Below are 14,360 nucleotides of genomic sequence, written 5' to 3' on the forward strand. Positions count from 1 at the left end.
GTATGGTTGCAAATTATTTATAGGAGGCATGGACATGGTATCATTATTTGGCCTGGTCGCATGAACAGGTGCCGTAGTATATCTCAACTGCTGCTCGCGTCTCCCTTGGTTCACTGAGGCGCGCATGATTCGTCAGGCATGTCGAGGACCTCCTTAGCGGAGGGCATGTCTCCAACGAGGTCGGCTGGCGGTGAGCCACTTGATTGCATCTGTATTCGGAAGTCAGCATAGTGTTGCACACCCCTTGAATGAATGATGGCAGTCTCGGGGGTGGATTTCACCTTTTGCATGCGCTCGACGATGTATTCGCGATCCCCCACGTTCTCATCCTTGTACGAGGGCTCCTCGAACTTCTGCACCATCTCGCGCACGAGCCGGCACTGCTCCTCGTACTTCTTCTTGTCGTCCGCGCCAAGCCCCGCGCCGTTCTTCTCGAGCCAGCCCGGGTACTTGTCGTTCAGCTCCTTCATGGGCTCGTAGAGGATCTCCTTGTTAGTCAGCTGCTCCATCATGCCCATCAGCATCTTGCTGAACTCCTCCTCGGACCCCTCGCCGCCGGCGCCGCCGCCCGGCATGTCCTTCATCGCCTTGAGCATCTCGGCCATGAAGTCGTCCTCGGACCCCTCCGCGGCGGCCGCGGCCGTGGCCTGGTCGCCCGACTCCTGCATGCGCGCCATGGTGCGGCGGATCGTCTCCTGGAAGTTGGCGTCGGCGCTCAGGTCGGCGGCGACCTTGTCGGCGCTCTTCGTACTGCTGCCGCTCGCAGCGGGTTGCTTGGGGGCAGACGCCGAGGCAGCTGCGGCGGCCGGCGCGGGCGGTGCTTCACCGCCCTCCGCAGCGGCTGCGCCGAGCTCCTTGAAAATTTTCTCGAATTGGGCCTGCATCTCGGGCTGCGTTCTAGTTAGCACCAGTCCCTGCGTAAGCCCGGTATGGTGAGTTGCCCTCCTACATTCTTGTCTAGGTCGCCCATCAACTCCGCCATGCCGGCTTGTAGCTGCTTCTGGAACTCGTCTTCGGAGAAGTCGTCCAGATCTGGCCCCGGCACGTCTCCAGCCAACGTGGGAATGGTCGGCGCAGTCTTGGCTGCCGTTGCCGGGTTTGTCGCAGGCTTCGCTGGGCCAGGCACAGATGCGCCAGTCTTTTTAGGGTCGATTTTAGCAGCCGAGAATTCTTCTAGCATGTCGTCAAGATCATCCAAGTCGTCTTCATCCGGGTCGCCGGGGTCAGCTGCTGTGGTTGCCGTCGCCGTCGCCGTCGCCGTCGCCGCCGCTGTCGGTGCCGGCGCGGTCTCTGTCACATGCTCGGCGGGTGATGCGACATCGGGTTTCGTGGAACTTTCCCCGTTCGCGGGGAGATCGTTGTTTTCAGACATGGCTCTGTAGCGATACGCAATAATGATTATCGGAGTATAAAGTGAGAAACGAGTGTCTTCCAATAGTCAGGGTGCCTGTCAGACGACCAGGATCTCATGTAATGAGCTTGTTTATGGGAGATGGGGTAGTTAGAGTGGTTTGGCAGCTAAAACCCCAGCCGCGCAGGCCTGAACGGTAGTTCGCGGGGTACATCCCGAGGCTTTCAGTCAATCGAATCGGTACAAGTGTTGTCCAGGGGCTCTTGGGGGACCTCTAAACCAGCGTGGCGGTCAATGAATGAATACTTCAAGAGCCTAGTCAAACACGGCTTGCCCACTTCCTGCATCTCAAAAAAGGTCAAGTGGATGCCTGCTGTGATGCACAACTAGAAACACAATATCTTACAGGACACTGGGAAAAAGACAACCATCTGCGTCCGGAAAGGGGGGAGAAGAAAAATCAAGACAGCCAGCCCTACAGAAACAGATAGTGACAGGGAAGAGTGGAGAAAAAAAATCAAGTCAACAAAAATTCCTTGCTTCCGGCGAGACTCGAACTCGCAATCTCCGCATTTCTGTCATATTAATTCAATTCTCTCAAATTATTATAAGAACGGCGCGTTAACCATTACGCTACGGAAGCTTAGAGCGCCCCTGGTTACGATGTTCGAACAATTGTTAATAGAATACTATACCTCATAAAACATTGTGTGGGGGTTTTACTCACCAAACATTCTACCAACGGTTTCTATGTCACTACATGCAGGAAGCCACCCCCCATTTCATAATTCCAGCTTATTCCAGTGTATTTAGTGCTCTGGCTGCTTCTCTACGGCTCCGAACAGTTTATCCCCTACACTGCCAAATACCGCTCAAGAAGTGGAAACCCCTTTTCACTATGTGATACAGTCAATCAAACACTGTGTATTCGCTTTCTATAATAGAATCCGGCCCCTTTTCAAGCCTGTACTTGGCAGTCTAGGGGATACTATGCTAGCTATATATATCTCCTACGCGTTGGATTACTGCTTTCGGTACCCTGTCTACTTAGCTGTAGCCGTTATGTACGACCTCGTTGATTGCTTTACGAGGTGTTGTACACCTAGTGTTTTTATATAATGGGTTTTCTTCTCTCTTCAGCCCAAGTCTTTTAACGAGAGCTGGCATTGTTATCGGGACTTCATAGCCCTTGTGATTTGATAAGTTCGGGGTGTCTCATCCTTACTTCTGCGCACGACTACCGAAGGCCCCTTTGCTCCACCACCGCCAGGTAACCTTATTGTTTCCGACCTGCTCCAGCTTCGCCCATGTCGCCACATCGCATCCGCCCCCAGCCCTGTCAATCTCTACGAGGTGTCCCTTCCAGACGCGGGCCACTCGCCGGACTTGGCACACCTGGTCCTCGGCGCTTCGGTCGCGATGGTTTTGTACAAGATGCGTCCAGTGCCCGACGACGCCGTGGTACGATTTGAGGTGTGCGCAGAGGCCGCATACCAACTCCGGCCGGCGGTCCCGACACAGGCAGCGGCGCCTAGAGGTCAAGGGCGACCGCGGTGTGCTCGGATGCAAACTGCAGGGGAAGCCCAGTCTCGAATGTCGGATACGGGTGCAGCTGGGTCGCGCAGGCGGCTATAGCGAGGAATGGCGTACCTGGAGAAGACAAGGCGGGTCGTGCTGACCGCATTCCCGAGGAACCTCGTGTCCTTCTTGATGTCGAAAGACCGCTCTCTCTTGGCAAACAGGACTGTGTTGCTTTAGCCACCCCGACTCGTGGACGATGTGGGAGGGTGTGATACACAGCGCTTGGTGATATCGGTGGGACGCGTCCGAACGCCGGGAAGGAACGCACTCGATAAAGTTGTCGAACTGGACGCCATGGCACAACCGTCCGGTCTCCTGAAACTGTGTGTAGCTCCTGGTACTGGCCAGCGTTATTGTTCTCGTCGATATTGTCACTCTGCCAACAAGCCTATATGTGGTTTGTATATATATCGCCGGCGACGATTCCATGATGCGGGGCGTTGGCTGTCCTACCGAGCCAAGTCTCCTTCTTCATGGGGTAGGCAGTATTCCGGGACCCCGGGGCGTCATCGACGTCTGCTCTGCAACCCGACGGTCCGCGACCCAGATGAGCTGCTAGGCTATGGGCCGCCTCCTGCTGTGCGGGGTCAGCTGCACAGAGAGCTGGTGATTGGTTTGCTGCGGCTTACTTATGTTAATACATTCAATATACTACTGCAGGATTGAGGCTGTAAGACGACAGACCGTCCAGAGTGGGTGACTCGCGAGACGGTCTCATTTGTTATCGATGACATGCCGAGGCACACTGCCAACTCGGTGTAATGGGATGTTTCTCGATATTTTCTGCAGATCTTGCCAGTCTGGTAGCTGACGGAGAAGGCCTCAAGCTGTGTCACCGGCCTTGGTCCCCCCTTTTTCTTCTAGGGCGGTCCCACGGATCCCTTTATCCCTCAGACTGTCCACATCTCTTTCCGGACTTGTGCGGAGCAGTCTCGTCTTATCGCAAAGCTATAACAGAATCAAGATGAGCGACAGTGACTTATACGTGTCTAATGGCACATGCTACTTCGACCGGGGCCAGATCGCCAATCGACACTTCATCCCATGCGGAAATGCTGTCGTGAATGGACCCCAAGCGTGCTGCTACGAAGGGGATTTCTGTCTTTCGAGCAATACGTGCTGGGACAACACCAGTAAGCGAATCCCTCCATAGGCTATTAACTCGCCGCCCCAAGACTCACGCAAGTCTCCTAGCAATCGTGACCTACGTTGCCGGTTGCACGGATCCCTCGTTCAGTTCTTCCAAGTGCATCCAGAAGAATGGTTACCCAGACCAACAGTGGGTAGCGATGGCGAGATGCGATGGGCCAGATGTGGACATATGGAGCGGGTGCGCCAAACATCCCAACGTGACCACGATACAAAAAGAAGACTGTGATTGCACAGCTTCTGCACCCCTGATCCGAAACCCGAACGGAAAGACCAGCTTCGACAACATTGCCAGTCTTCCACAAACCATCATGGGCAGCATCTCCTTCAACCCGACCGCACTCCCGACCCGTGGAGCGGGCAATGCTTCCTCCAGCACGAGCGGTACCGCCTCGTCCACGGCTGGTTCGTCGGGTGACTCTTCCTCCGGCCTAAGCCACGGGGCCCAAATCGGCATCGGTGTTGGTGTTGGGGTTGGCGGTGCTCTCCTGTTGGCCGTCATAGCCTTCATGGTGTACAGGCTGCGGCGCCAGAAGAAGAGTGCACCGCCGCCGCAATACGAAACACAGCATCAAGAACAGCAAGAACCCAGATCGCAGGTGGTATCGCCCGACCTCGGGGACGCCGGAGACCCTGATCGAGCACAGCAGATCTCGCCGGAGCCTGCGAGCATCGGCCGGACAGAAACCAAGTCCCCCGAACTCAGCGCGGGCCTGTGGGACAAACCGGAACTGTCTGGCGATCCAACTGTGCGATCCGAGCTGCCGTCTCGCGGGGCTACTAAGAAGGGCCACATATCGGAACTGCCTGGAGAGGCATAGAGATGGTCGAGCTTGCTTTCTTTCTCCAGGCCCATGAAGTACACGAAAAAGGGCAATGATATTCCTTCGCTAGTAGATAAAGTGACCTTCCAAAATTCTGTGCACGCACCACCAACATCTGAACCTCAACCAAGTCAACATTCTTCGCCTCTCGACTTCCAACCACCACAACTCTATCAAAATCAACATGGATTTACACGAATTCGGTCGCATTCTAACCGCCAATCGAAAACCAAACGGCGAGTTCTCTCCCGAGGCGGTTGCGGCTATTACCGCGCTTTACATCGCGGGGACACCAAGGAAGGACATTGCCGACGCGTTTGACATGCCCCGGCCAGCGACCGTCAACAACCTCGTGAGGCGCTTCATCCAACGAAAAACGACGAGACCCAAGCAAAGAAGCGGCCGTCCCCGCAGATCGACGCCTCGGCTATCCCCACATGACTGATCTCGTCACATTGTGTTTCCGGGACCTCACTCTTTGGTCGCTGACGAGCAAAAGGGCTTTGGCAGCAGCATTCGTTGAGTAACGCTAAATCAGAGCACAGCTCGTACCTACTACCTACCATGAATATAATTCAAATTAAACCACCTTCCAAACATCAAAGCATGTGTGAGGTTATCACCATCACCGATCAGCATCGGTCTGTTGGCCCAATGGCAAGGCGTCTGACTACGATTCGACTCTGGAAGAGTTCCCTTCTAATCAGGAGATTCTGGGTTCGACCCCCAGGCAGACCTGAATGTTTCTTTTTGAGTATTCCGGCAATACCGTTTGGTATCTTTTTTGGCGTTCGAAGCGTAGTGATAAGTGCTGCAGCACGTAACTAAGCCGGTTGGACGTTCTCTTGTAGAACGGGTGGCGACGTCAAAAAGCTATTAGGAAGCATATACCCACTTATCACCGATCGAATAGTACTGATTTTTAAGGAGCTCTCTGCTAGTTTTCATAGAGTCAATGCCCCGAAAAAAAAAAGATAGAATGCGTTATATTGCTCAGTAGCAGGAGTTGCGATCTTACAGCCAAATGAATCTTTTACCAGCATGTATATTGTAAGACACGGGTGTATAATAAGAGTTGCAGGCAACCTAGGGACAAAGGACTACTACTGGGCATCACTTTAAGCTAATATATTCTCTTGCAAGTCTGGCCACTCTACTGCATGATATTATGAATTGCTCTACTGGGCCCTCGTATCTCAATCCTGTAACCGCTGCACACTGCTTCCCATGAAGACCACGAATATCGGACCTATCCTGCCTTGGCAAACTGAGATCCCGGCTCCTATGCCGACGCCCACTACAGCAAGTAAAGAAGACGAGCCCCGACCCCAGCAGGGAGCAGATCAGGGCCGCCAGCAGCGCCCACATGCCGGCCCCGTAGTACGCCCTCACCGAGGTCCCGGCGTCCCGGAGCCCGGCCCGGACGGCGGCGACGGCGACCATGCCGCAGACAAAGGCCACGAGCGCGAGGCAGAACGCGAGGGCCGAGACGCCCACTGCCAGCACCGACGCCCACCGGCTCGGGCGCAGCGACGACAGCAGCGCCAGCAGGGCGGCGATGAAGGCCGCCGCCGTCGCGAGCGGGATCAGCACGAACGTCTTGGTCAGGCGCGCGGCGGCGCGGCCTGCGTCGGTGGAGATCCGCCGCGACCGGGTGAGCCGGAGACGCCGTTGATGGCGTCGGCGGGGGAGTAGCCGACGCCGTCGTTGTAGCAGATTTCGGGCGCTGGGAGTCGGCTAGAGGGGGAAGGAGGGAAGCGAGTTCATCAATTTTACCTAACTTCTAGATAACGAGCGGGGGAGTAGGGGGATGTATGTATTAGTACGTACGGGCTTCCAGGCTCGGGAATGATCCGCACACAGTAGCCAAAGCTGCCGAAGTCGATCACGGGGTTACCGGATGCATAGTTGAGAATACTGGTGCTAATATAGTTGCTGGTGGTTCGGAATAAGGAGAGATGATGGGCTGAAGGAGCCGTCACGTCGGGGACGATGAGCAACGCGAATGCGGCGAGCAGGAGAAAGGTCCCAATGTGGTGGAAGAACGTTCCGATACTCATGTTGAACAATGAGCGATGGCTCTCGTAGTTTGGGCTCGTAAGTAACAGTGTAATATGCAGGTCTTTCTCGAGCTCGACTTAAAGGGGATACGGTGTGTGTACATATATATATATATATACAGGTTTTATTGTTCCAGGCATTAACCTCGTCACGGCCAGTCTGGTCACAGTACGGCAGAGACGGCATGGAGCTGTATCGGTTACCTCTGGAAATCGACCGAGTGTTGTCATTTGGGACACAGTCATCCAATCGCGTATCGACAGTTACGGCGTTGATCCAACATCATCAGAACGGCTGTGGCACAGGTTCGCGATCGAGACGTGATTGGACAGGGTGCGTGAAGAGATCCAACCGAGAAACGATCTGCTCAAAAAAGATCCTTATAACAGCTAGCGAGGAATCGCAACCGAGACTCAGACTGGCCACACAGCTAATCAGCATTTCTGCACTTACATCATCGCCAAGTCCGAAGTCAAGTCTTTCCGTACGGCGGTGCAGGAAGGTTAATTAGCGCTGAGCAAGCAACAGGTGCTTTTGTACGGCTTCGAGACGATTTGGATGCAGTCTCCCGAGGTGATTGGGATATGCGCTATATAAAGCCTCGATCCCATCATCGTCTCCGTAAGGACAAGCTCTCATGGCTGACGTTCCATGGTAGTCACCGAGGGAGCCATCGACGCCGTTCTTCTCGGTAACTCGAGACGACAACTCAATGGTCGTTCCCGAACATGATTTGACCAATGAGTTGTAAAGTTATGACATAACATACCGAACCCATCTCCGTTTTTGCAGCTGCTATGGTATCATACTTCGTAGGCTCCCACCAAGTCCCCTTCTGATAAACCATTACGAGCCCGGGCCCTGGATCGAAAGCAGGGATCAGCAGTCTGACAGACGCACTCTCGTCGGATTTAAGGTCGTCTGGTCGTAAGCGTGTGATCTAGCACAACAACACTCACTGCCTTAATTCAAGGGGCTTCCGGATATGGTGACTATTTTTAGTATAAATGCCCGGTATCACCTACCCCACATACCGCTATCCCCACGTCACATGCGGTCGGTACCTCCTTATTATAGCTTGGTCCTCAATACGATGGCAGCCCAGGTACGTGACCGGAGCAGCGATCGAGATATGGGGAAGACACATCCATGGTGGTTAGGAAGAGCACGCAGGAGGTAAGGTCAACCACGGAGATAAGCATCAACACGCCATAAACCATGCTTTGCTTTGTGGATATTACCCCATACCTACTTATCTATACATGCCTGTTCGTGGCAGAGGATGGGAGGCCGGATGACAGCCGAATATTTCCTCCGAAGTGCATGTCCGTGGTGCTGGGATTGGATCAGCCCCATGAGAAGCAGGCGACCACCTGCCGTGTTGAGCTGCCCGCAGGATGGTTGGATGCATCCAGATTGTACAAAAACCACAATGTCAGACGGCTTTCTGACAGCTATGAGAAAAGAAACCCTCGAAGCTGCTGGAGTTGACCTAGCAACATTGTGTCAAAACCAGGGTCTCACTGGCTCTGCTCCCTAACCAAGCTTTCTTTCTAGAGGCTATATCGAGGACCTAGATTCCGAAATATTCCTGAATCTAATTTCTGGTCGAAACAATGCTGCATCATGTATGTTGATCATGCTGAGTGCCGTGTTGATCGTGCTGAGCAAACCGGGCAGCGGGGCAGCAAACCCGCGGATTCCAGGCGGATTCCAGGCCCATTCCCCGAAGGATACCGCAGGAAAACCCCCTAGGCCAGCCGACCCGACCCGAACAACAGGGCTGATATTGGCCCCATCAGGCGTTTGCCGTATCAATCAATATGCATCCGAACGGGGACCGACGCAAACATCCAATGCACAAGTACCAATACTTGAAGCATTTGGCCGCCGCATTGACGCAACTTTAGCCGATTGTCAGTGAATTGATTGATTGCTCCTTTAGTAGCACATACCCCGGATATTCTACACCACGTGCGTGCGGCCTGCTATTTTCCACCGGTGGACGTCAAAAGCAACAACACGGAACAGCTTACCTAACCTACAAGTATGCATTTATCCAACCCGACAGAAATATCTGCCGGACCATAGGGACGGATTCGGTGGAGTTGGGTGCACCAGAGCATGCGCTCTTTGTCTGATTCCAGACTGGCGCAATCGACTGACTACCTATGTAGGCCTACTAATAGTAACGCGTCCAGGCGCCCAGTCCAGTCCGCCCACACCGTACCTTCGGGCCCAAAGAGAGTTGAGGATGGAGTGCCAAAGGCCCAAAGGGAAAAGGGAAAATGGGGCCAGAGTGAGGCCACAATGCCCGGCTCCCACCCACTTCTCCATTCCGGCCAGGCCAAGAGTCGTACGATAAATTCCGGCGGAATGCGCTGCACTGTCGCATTTGGCATCAAACACCAGCGTCAGCAGCATTGTGCGCCTCGCCATTGGCCCAGCGTCCCTCTGCCATCCCTGGAGAGCCCTCCGAGTCATGGGCGGGGCGCACCCGAAGACGTGCTGGCGCTTGATCAATAACGTGCGCGCTTGGGTACAGGTACAAGAGCCAGGGCACGAACACAACTCCCCATCAATGCTCTAGGTAGGTAGGCTACGGTATTGCGCATCAGTCCAATCCCTTTGCCAGCAGGGTCCAGGAGTCATTAACGGGCGGCAAGTAGTGTCTCCTGATCGTACGTGGAAGGAATAAAACTCACCCGACTCCCCATTCTTTCTGTCATTCCGTCTGTCCAACGCCTGGTTCCTTGCGATTGGACTTACACGACATACGACAGCTAAAACCGTCGATCCCTCTTCCACCTTCTTCTCCTGACCACGTCTTTGACCTGGCTTCCAGTATTTCTTCCCCCCTCTCTCTGTCTACCAAACCTGAACAAGTTTCACTTCTGTTACATTCCACCAGTCCGTAGGGATACAGAGAGAAAAGCAACACAAAGAAAAACCACACAGCTGGAAACATCCTCCTTCGAAACATCGTACGACTTCCAGTTCTACTGCTACACTACAACAACGTATTACAACAACAATAGCCCCGCCACCAAAACACAACGACATACCACCACCATGTCGCCCACATACACAATGTCCGCGCACTTGTGCAAACAAATCACCACGTCATGGCGCCAAGCGCGACAGGGACCCGAGCCCGCCCCCGCGACAACGACCATGACGTTGCCGTCGCGCCGCTCGCCCTCGCCCGAGAAGCGCTCCATGGACAGTGACCGCAGCGACTCCATGTCGTCCCCCTCTTCACCCATGTCGCGATCCTCGTCAGCTTCTAGCTGGCGCTGGGGCAACCGATAAGGCAGAGAGAGACAATAAAAAAAGGGGGAGGAGGGGTCCCATCTCGTCGCCCTCCCCCCTTTTCCATCTATTCGCTATTGGGATCGGCGCGCTTGAGAAATAGATCAACCACTTATACGAACGACGGCCGAGGAAATATGGTCTTCGCTACATCCACCACCACTACTACACGAACACGATGTGTAGTATGTCATCCACTCACCTTATTTTTATATGCGAGTGCTTTGCGCATCCCCAGACGCATATGTACATATACAGGCACATGCACATACGCATACGGCCAGGAAACGGGACTGGAGGCAGAGCAACCACGAAGCGAATAGTCAGCCCCCTCTCACACACGTGCTATTAGGAGTGGTGGCAGGTCGTTTAGGGAACTGTTATCCGGATCGGGATGGTAGGATACCGGATTTAGCACCGGTGCCGCCTTGCATTTTTGCGGCTAATGACTGGCGTTTCGGCACATGACCTGGCGATGCTGGGTCGGCTTGAAGGTGTTAGGTGTTTATACCCCAGGTTGAAACATGTCATTTTGCACTTATTCAATACATCTTCACCAAAGAATGACACATCAGACTACCCATCGCGTGAGACTTGACTGTTGATTCGTGGGCTCATCGAAAGAATGCCACCGGTGTATTACCAGTTTGCTGCAAGTATAAAGTCCAGCTATGTGTACAAATGCCCCCCTGTTCGACTCCCACAAAGAGTCCTCCCTGAGCCATCAAACGCCTTGCGCCTCAAGCAATGCAAATTCTCGTAAATTAGTAACCGTTCCAGACGTCAATACCACAGTGTGGGCTGGTTGCTCGTCGTAATGTCCTGGTGAAGCTTGTTGGCTAGCAGCCCTTCAGCCTGTCTTCTGCCTCTTGCCATCTGCTGCCGCATTGACGCTGTTGTTGGTAGAAACTTCGTTCAACGCTGGCCGTCCTGCCCCATCGGCTGCAGGTCGCTTCACGCTTAGTGGCCTGAACTGGCCTCTGTTACCCATGGGGCTCATACCTCCGCCAGGAGCACCGATCTGGCGAGTACCTGCCAGCGAGGGATTCATAGGACCCGCAGGTGGTCTTCCAAAGCCTTGACCCGGACCAGGATTCAGGCCGGTACTGTTCACAGCATTGCCCTTGACCAGAGGCTCCTCGTCCCTTTTCATCGGTGGCACGTGTTTTATGTCTTTGGCGACCGGTTTGGATGTCTTGTGATCAATGCCAGGCGTCTTCCGAATAGAGGGACTCTCGGCATGGGGATCGAAGACTCTGGCCTTATCCGGCGCAACACTGGCCGTACCAGGCGGGGCGTCTTCCGGTAGCTGATTGACGGAACGGGCGGAGAAAAAGCCGACCGGGCCCGTGGGTTCTGCGTTGGCTGGAGGAGGCGTATTCATCCTAGCATTTGACGCAGCTTGCTGGGCGGCAGCTACCTGAGCAGCACCTGTGTTAGCCGGCATTGGCTTTCCGTGCATTTGGGGATTTGGCCGTCCATTGTACATCGTGCCAGGACGCTGCGGAGCCTGGTTGGGCGTCTGGGGATTTGGCCTAGGAGGCGGTCCATTTTGTCCTGGGCGTCCCTGAGCTCTTGCAGGGGGGCTGCATAGGCTTTGCCGGGCCAGCTGTGCCATTCGTAGAAGCCCTGCTCTGATCGCTATTAGGGCCAGATGAAGGTGCGTTGGGTTTCTCATTAATGCCGTGGGACGTAGGTAAAACTACTTCGTCTGGGTGGCCGTCTTCTGTCACCCCGAAATCTGCCATGTCAAAGTCCCCAAAGTCATCGTCAAGTGAGTCCGTCGAATCTACAGGTCCAGGACATCAGTATCTACCCAGTCAAAGTCATCGGAATCCAACCCACCAATTGGGGGCGGCTGGGGCGCTGGATTGGGCCGGCCCTTGTCAACAGCACCGCCGACCTCTCTCTTCACGATAACCTCCCTCTTGGCGAAATCGGCATGACGATGCAGATTCTCCTCATTGAATTTTGTTGCGCCGACCTTCATCTTGGTTACTTTGGCGAGGTAGTCCTTGTCGTAAATGCAGTTCCCGAGCACGTTGCCGAAGTTTCTCAAGGCTCGCTTCAGAGCATCCGTGGTGCCTTCTTTCTTTGCCTTCTCGAACGCCGCTGCCTTGCCCTTGCAGTTCTCGATATGGCCATAGCCGATATCCTCATGGTAAGTGCCGTCTCGCAGTGTCACGCGGATCACGACAGATAAGCCAAGGGAGATCTTGAGGGTCTGCGGGTTCTCGTCGACGAAATCGACTTGGATGTTCTGGATGCTAGAAGACCATCCGTTGAAGCCAAAGACTTCGTTCGCGAGTGCGATGCATTTCTCAGCCGCGATGTAATGCACCTTCTGCCCGGATGGTCCACTGCGGGCCGAGAGGTACTCAGGCCCAAGCTGCTTCTCAAGCCTTGACTGAAGCGTGGCAATCTCGGTTGCTGTGTACTCTGAGATGCGCGGTTTTGCCTCCGCAAAGGGATTGGCAGCCACGTTATGCTGGTCACCCGGGCTGTTGGCCATGTTAGCAGATCTGTAGGCAACAGCGTCATTGAATATGGTAAGTACTTACGCAGGCATGATGGAGCGAGCTCTCACTGATGAACTAGCATTGAAAATTCTATGAACACCAAATGCTTCCGGAAATGCAAATGCCCTCGTCCTCTGGTGTCTGTTGCGAAGACGTGCAGGTGAGTTGGCGATATGCTGGTTGTGACGCGTTCAAGGGAGTGGCGTGGAGACGCGACGTAGTCTGCAGTGCCCATCAGGCAGTCACGTCAGTCACATGACTCGCAAGCATGGGCCATCAATTAATTCAATCTCAGGGTTCGCTGGGAAAAATGCACGCAACTCGACGACAACCACCAGCAATCATCCATCCAACACTCAAAGAATAGAACGGGAAAGTACAATTTACCTATTGACATAGAATAAAACGCATTATTTCGACAAACATCAGCAGCGTACATAGACTGCCCGGTCTTTTTACCTAGCATCACACTGACTTGATGTGTGTTCGTGGTGAGAGATTGAGGCGTATATTATTGGAAGCTTCGACCGAGCCCACCTGGAGGCTCCAAAATTTGGGTCTACTAGACAGACCCCTACGTAGTACCTACGTAACCTCCATTACAAGCAAGTACCTTCCTAGGTAAGTACATTCAAATGTGGTCAGCCTCTGCCATCAGATAGACATCCAAAACATGCAGCTTCAAGAGGCAATGTCATGACTGCCTACATCGTCCGTATAGTATGGATCTGTAGAGCTTGGGCACCTTCATCACGTATATCGTATAAATGAATGGGAATGGGCATTGCCCCTCTAGAATGCGACATGAGCAAGTTGCAATGCAACTCCAAAAGGCTCTCGAGAGACCACCGTGATTTGCAACTACCAGACTCGACACACATGTGGCACCCTTGTCTACATCCATCAACTCAGGTAGCCACACACCACACACCCTGGAAGCCAGCTGCCAGCCGTGAGGACCAGCGGGATGCCCCATAGCTAATGAAGGACACCCTGGCTGCTGAAGGGGTGCCCAGTCCCTATTGGCCCCCCTGCTGTAGCTTTAACGTTGGTGCGGCACCGCACTAGCTGATCTCATCGGATTATGAGATGCAACGCGGTGGTGCTTTTGCCAGTTTGCTGCTTTTTGCTGCTGTTCATGTTGTACTTGTAGGTAGGTAACCAGGTACAGACTACATACAGCAGGTCGGGTCTGGTACAGTACTAACGCATTGGCAGCCAACCGTCTGGACCTGGACCCATGACCCAGCAAGCTACATACAACCAAGTGGAATCTGGAAAAGGGATGATGAATGACATGATAGCGCTTTATTATCGTTCTGGCAATAATCCCCAACTATCATTCCTATACACCACGCATTTCAACCGCGCAATTGTCGACAATCGGATCGCTTCCTCCTCTCTTTCTCTCGCTACTTGACAGCATCTCCAGCGACAATCCGGCAACTGACCGCGCGCGAGCTGTTTGTACCGTCACCATCGTCGCTCCCGTTGTAACGCCCATCGTCGCGAAGACATAGCGAACGGGCTTGAAGTCCGTTTCCGACTAATTGCGCACTCGCA

The 14,360-nt window shown here is 53.9% G+C and overlaps 7 protein-coding genes across 7 annotated transcripts; 3 read left to right on the forward strand and 4 right to left on the reverse strand.

Moving 5' to 3' along the window:
• Positions 1–110: 110 nt before the first annotated feature.
• On the reverse strand, positions 111–1,372 carry PG986_013259 (peroxin; the record flags this gene model as incomplete). The annotated part of the gene is made up of 2 exons (XM_066849481.1): positions 111–890; positions 950–1,372. The coding sequence occupies 2 exons, from the start codon at positions 1,370–1,372 to the stop codon at positions 111–113; spliced, it is 1,203 nt and encodes a 400-aa protein (XP_066693624.1).
• Positions 1,373–2,572: 1,200 nt separating this feature from the next.
• Positions 2,573–3,407, reverse strand: PG986_013260 (uncharacterized protein; the record flags this gene model as incomplete). Its single annotated transcript, XM_066849482.1, has 3 exons — positions 2,573–2,921; positions 3,002–3,095; positions 3,386–3,407. The coding sequence occupies 3 exons, from the start codon at positions 3,405–3,407 to the stop codon at positions 2,573–2,575; spliced, it is 465 nt and encodes a 154-aa protein (XP_066693625.1).
• Positions 3,408–3,896: 489 nt separating this feature from the next.
• PG986_013261 (uncharacterized protein) lies at positions 3,897–4,902 on the forward strand (the record flags this gene model as incomplete). The annotated part of the gene is made up of 2 exons (XM_066849483.1): positions 3,897–4,065; positions 4,127–4,902. The coding sequence occupies 2 exons, from the start codon at positions 3,897–3,899 to the stop codon at positions 4,900–4,902; spliced, it is 945 nt and encodes a 314-aa protein (XP_066693626.1).
• Positions 4,903–5,089: 187 nt separating this feature from the next.
• PG986_013262 (uncharacterized protein) lies at positions 5,090–5,346 on the forward strand (the record flags this gene model as incomplete). The annotated part of the gene is made up of 2 exons (XM_066849484.1): positions 5,090–5,257; positions 5,320–5,346. The coding sequence occupies 2 exons, from the start codon at positions 5,090–5,092 to the stop codon at positions 5,344–5,346; spliced, it is 195 nt and encodes a 64-aa protein (XP_066693627.1).
• Positions 5,347–6,154: 808 nt separating this feature from the next.
• PG986_013263 (uncharacterized protein) lies at positions 6,155–6,965 on the reverse strand (the record flags this gene model as incomplete). Its single annotated transcript, XM_066849485.1, has 4 exons — positions 6,155–6,187; positions 6,223–6,530; positions 6,557–6,642; positions 6,736–6,965. 4 exons carry the CDS (start codon positions 6,963–6,965, stop codon positions 6,155–6,157), a joined length of 657 nt encoding a protein of 218 aa, XP_066693628.1.
• Positions 6,966–10,038: 3,073 nt separating this feature from the next.
• On the forward strand, positions 10,039–10,278 carry PG986_013264 (uncharacterized protein; the record flags this gene model as incomplete). Its single annotated transcript, XM_066849486.1, has 1 exon — positions 10,039–10,278. One exon carries the CDS (start codon positions 10,039–10,041, stop codon positions 10,276–10,278), a length of 240 nt encoding a protein of 79 aa, XP_066693629.1.
• Positions 10,279–11,128: 850 nt separating this feature from the next.
• Positions 11,129–12,847, reverse strand: PG986_013265 (DNA repair protein rad52; the record flags this gene model as incomplete). The annotated part of the gene is made up of 3 exons (XM_066849487.1): positions 11,129–11,887; positions 12,095–12,800; positions 12,840–12,847. The coding sequence occupies 3 exons, from the start codon at positions 12,845–12,847 to the stop codon at positions 11,129–11,131; spliced, it is 1,473 nt and encodes a 490-aa protein (XP_066693630.1).
• Positions 12,848–14,360: the final 1,513 nt, after the last annotated feature.

The sequence above is a fragment of the Apiospora aurea genome, assembly GCF_038362705.1.
Source record: "Apiospora aurea strain CBS 24483 chromosome Unknown utg000009l_segment0_segment0, whole genome shotgun sequence".
NCBI classification, from domain to species: domain Eukaryota; kingdom Fungi; phylum Ascomycota; class Sordariomycetes; order Amphisphaeriales; family Apiosporaceae; genus Apiospora; species Apiospora aurea.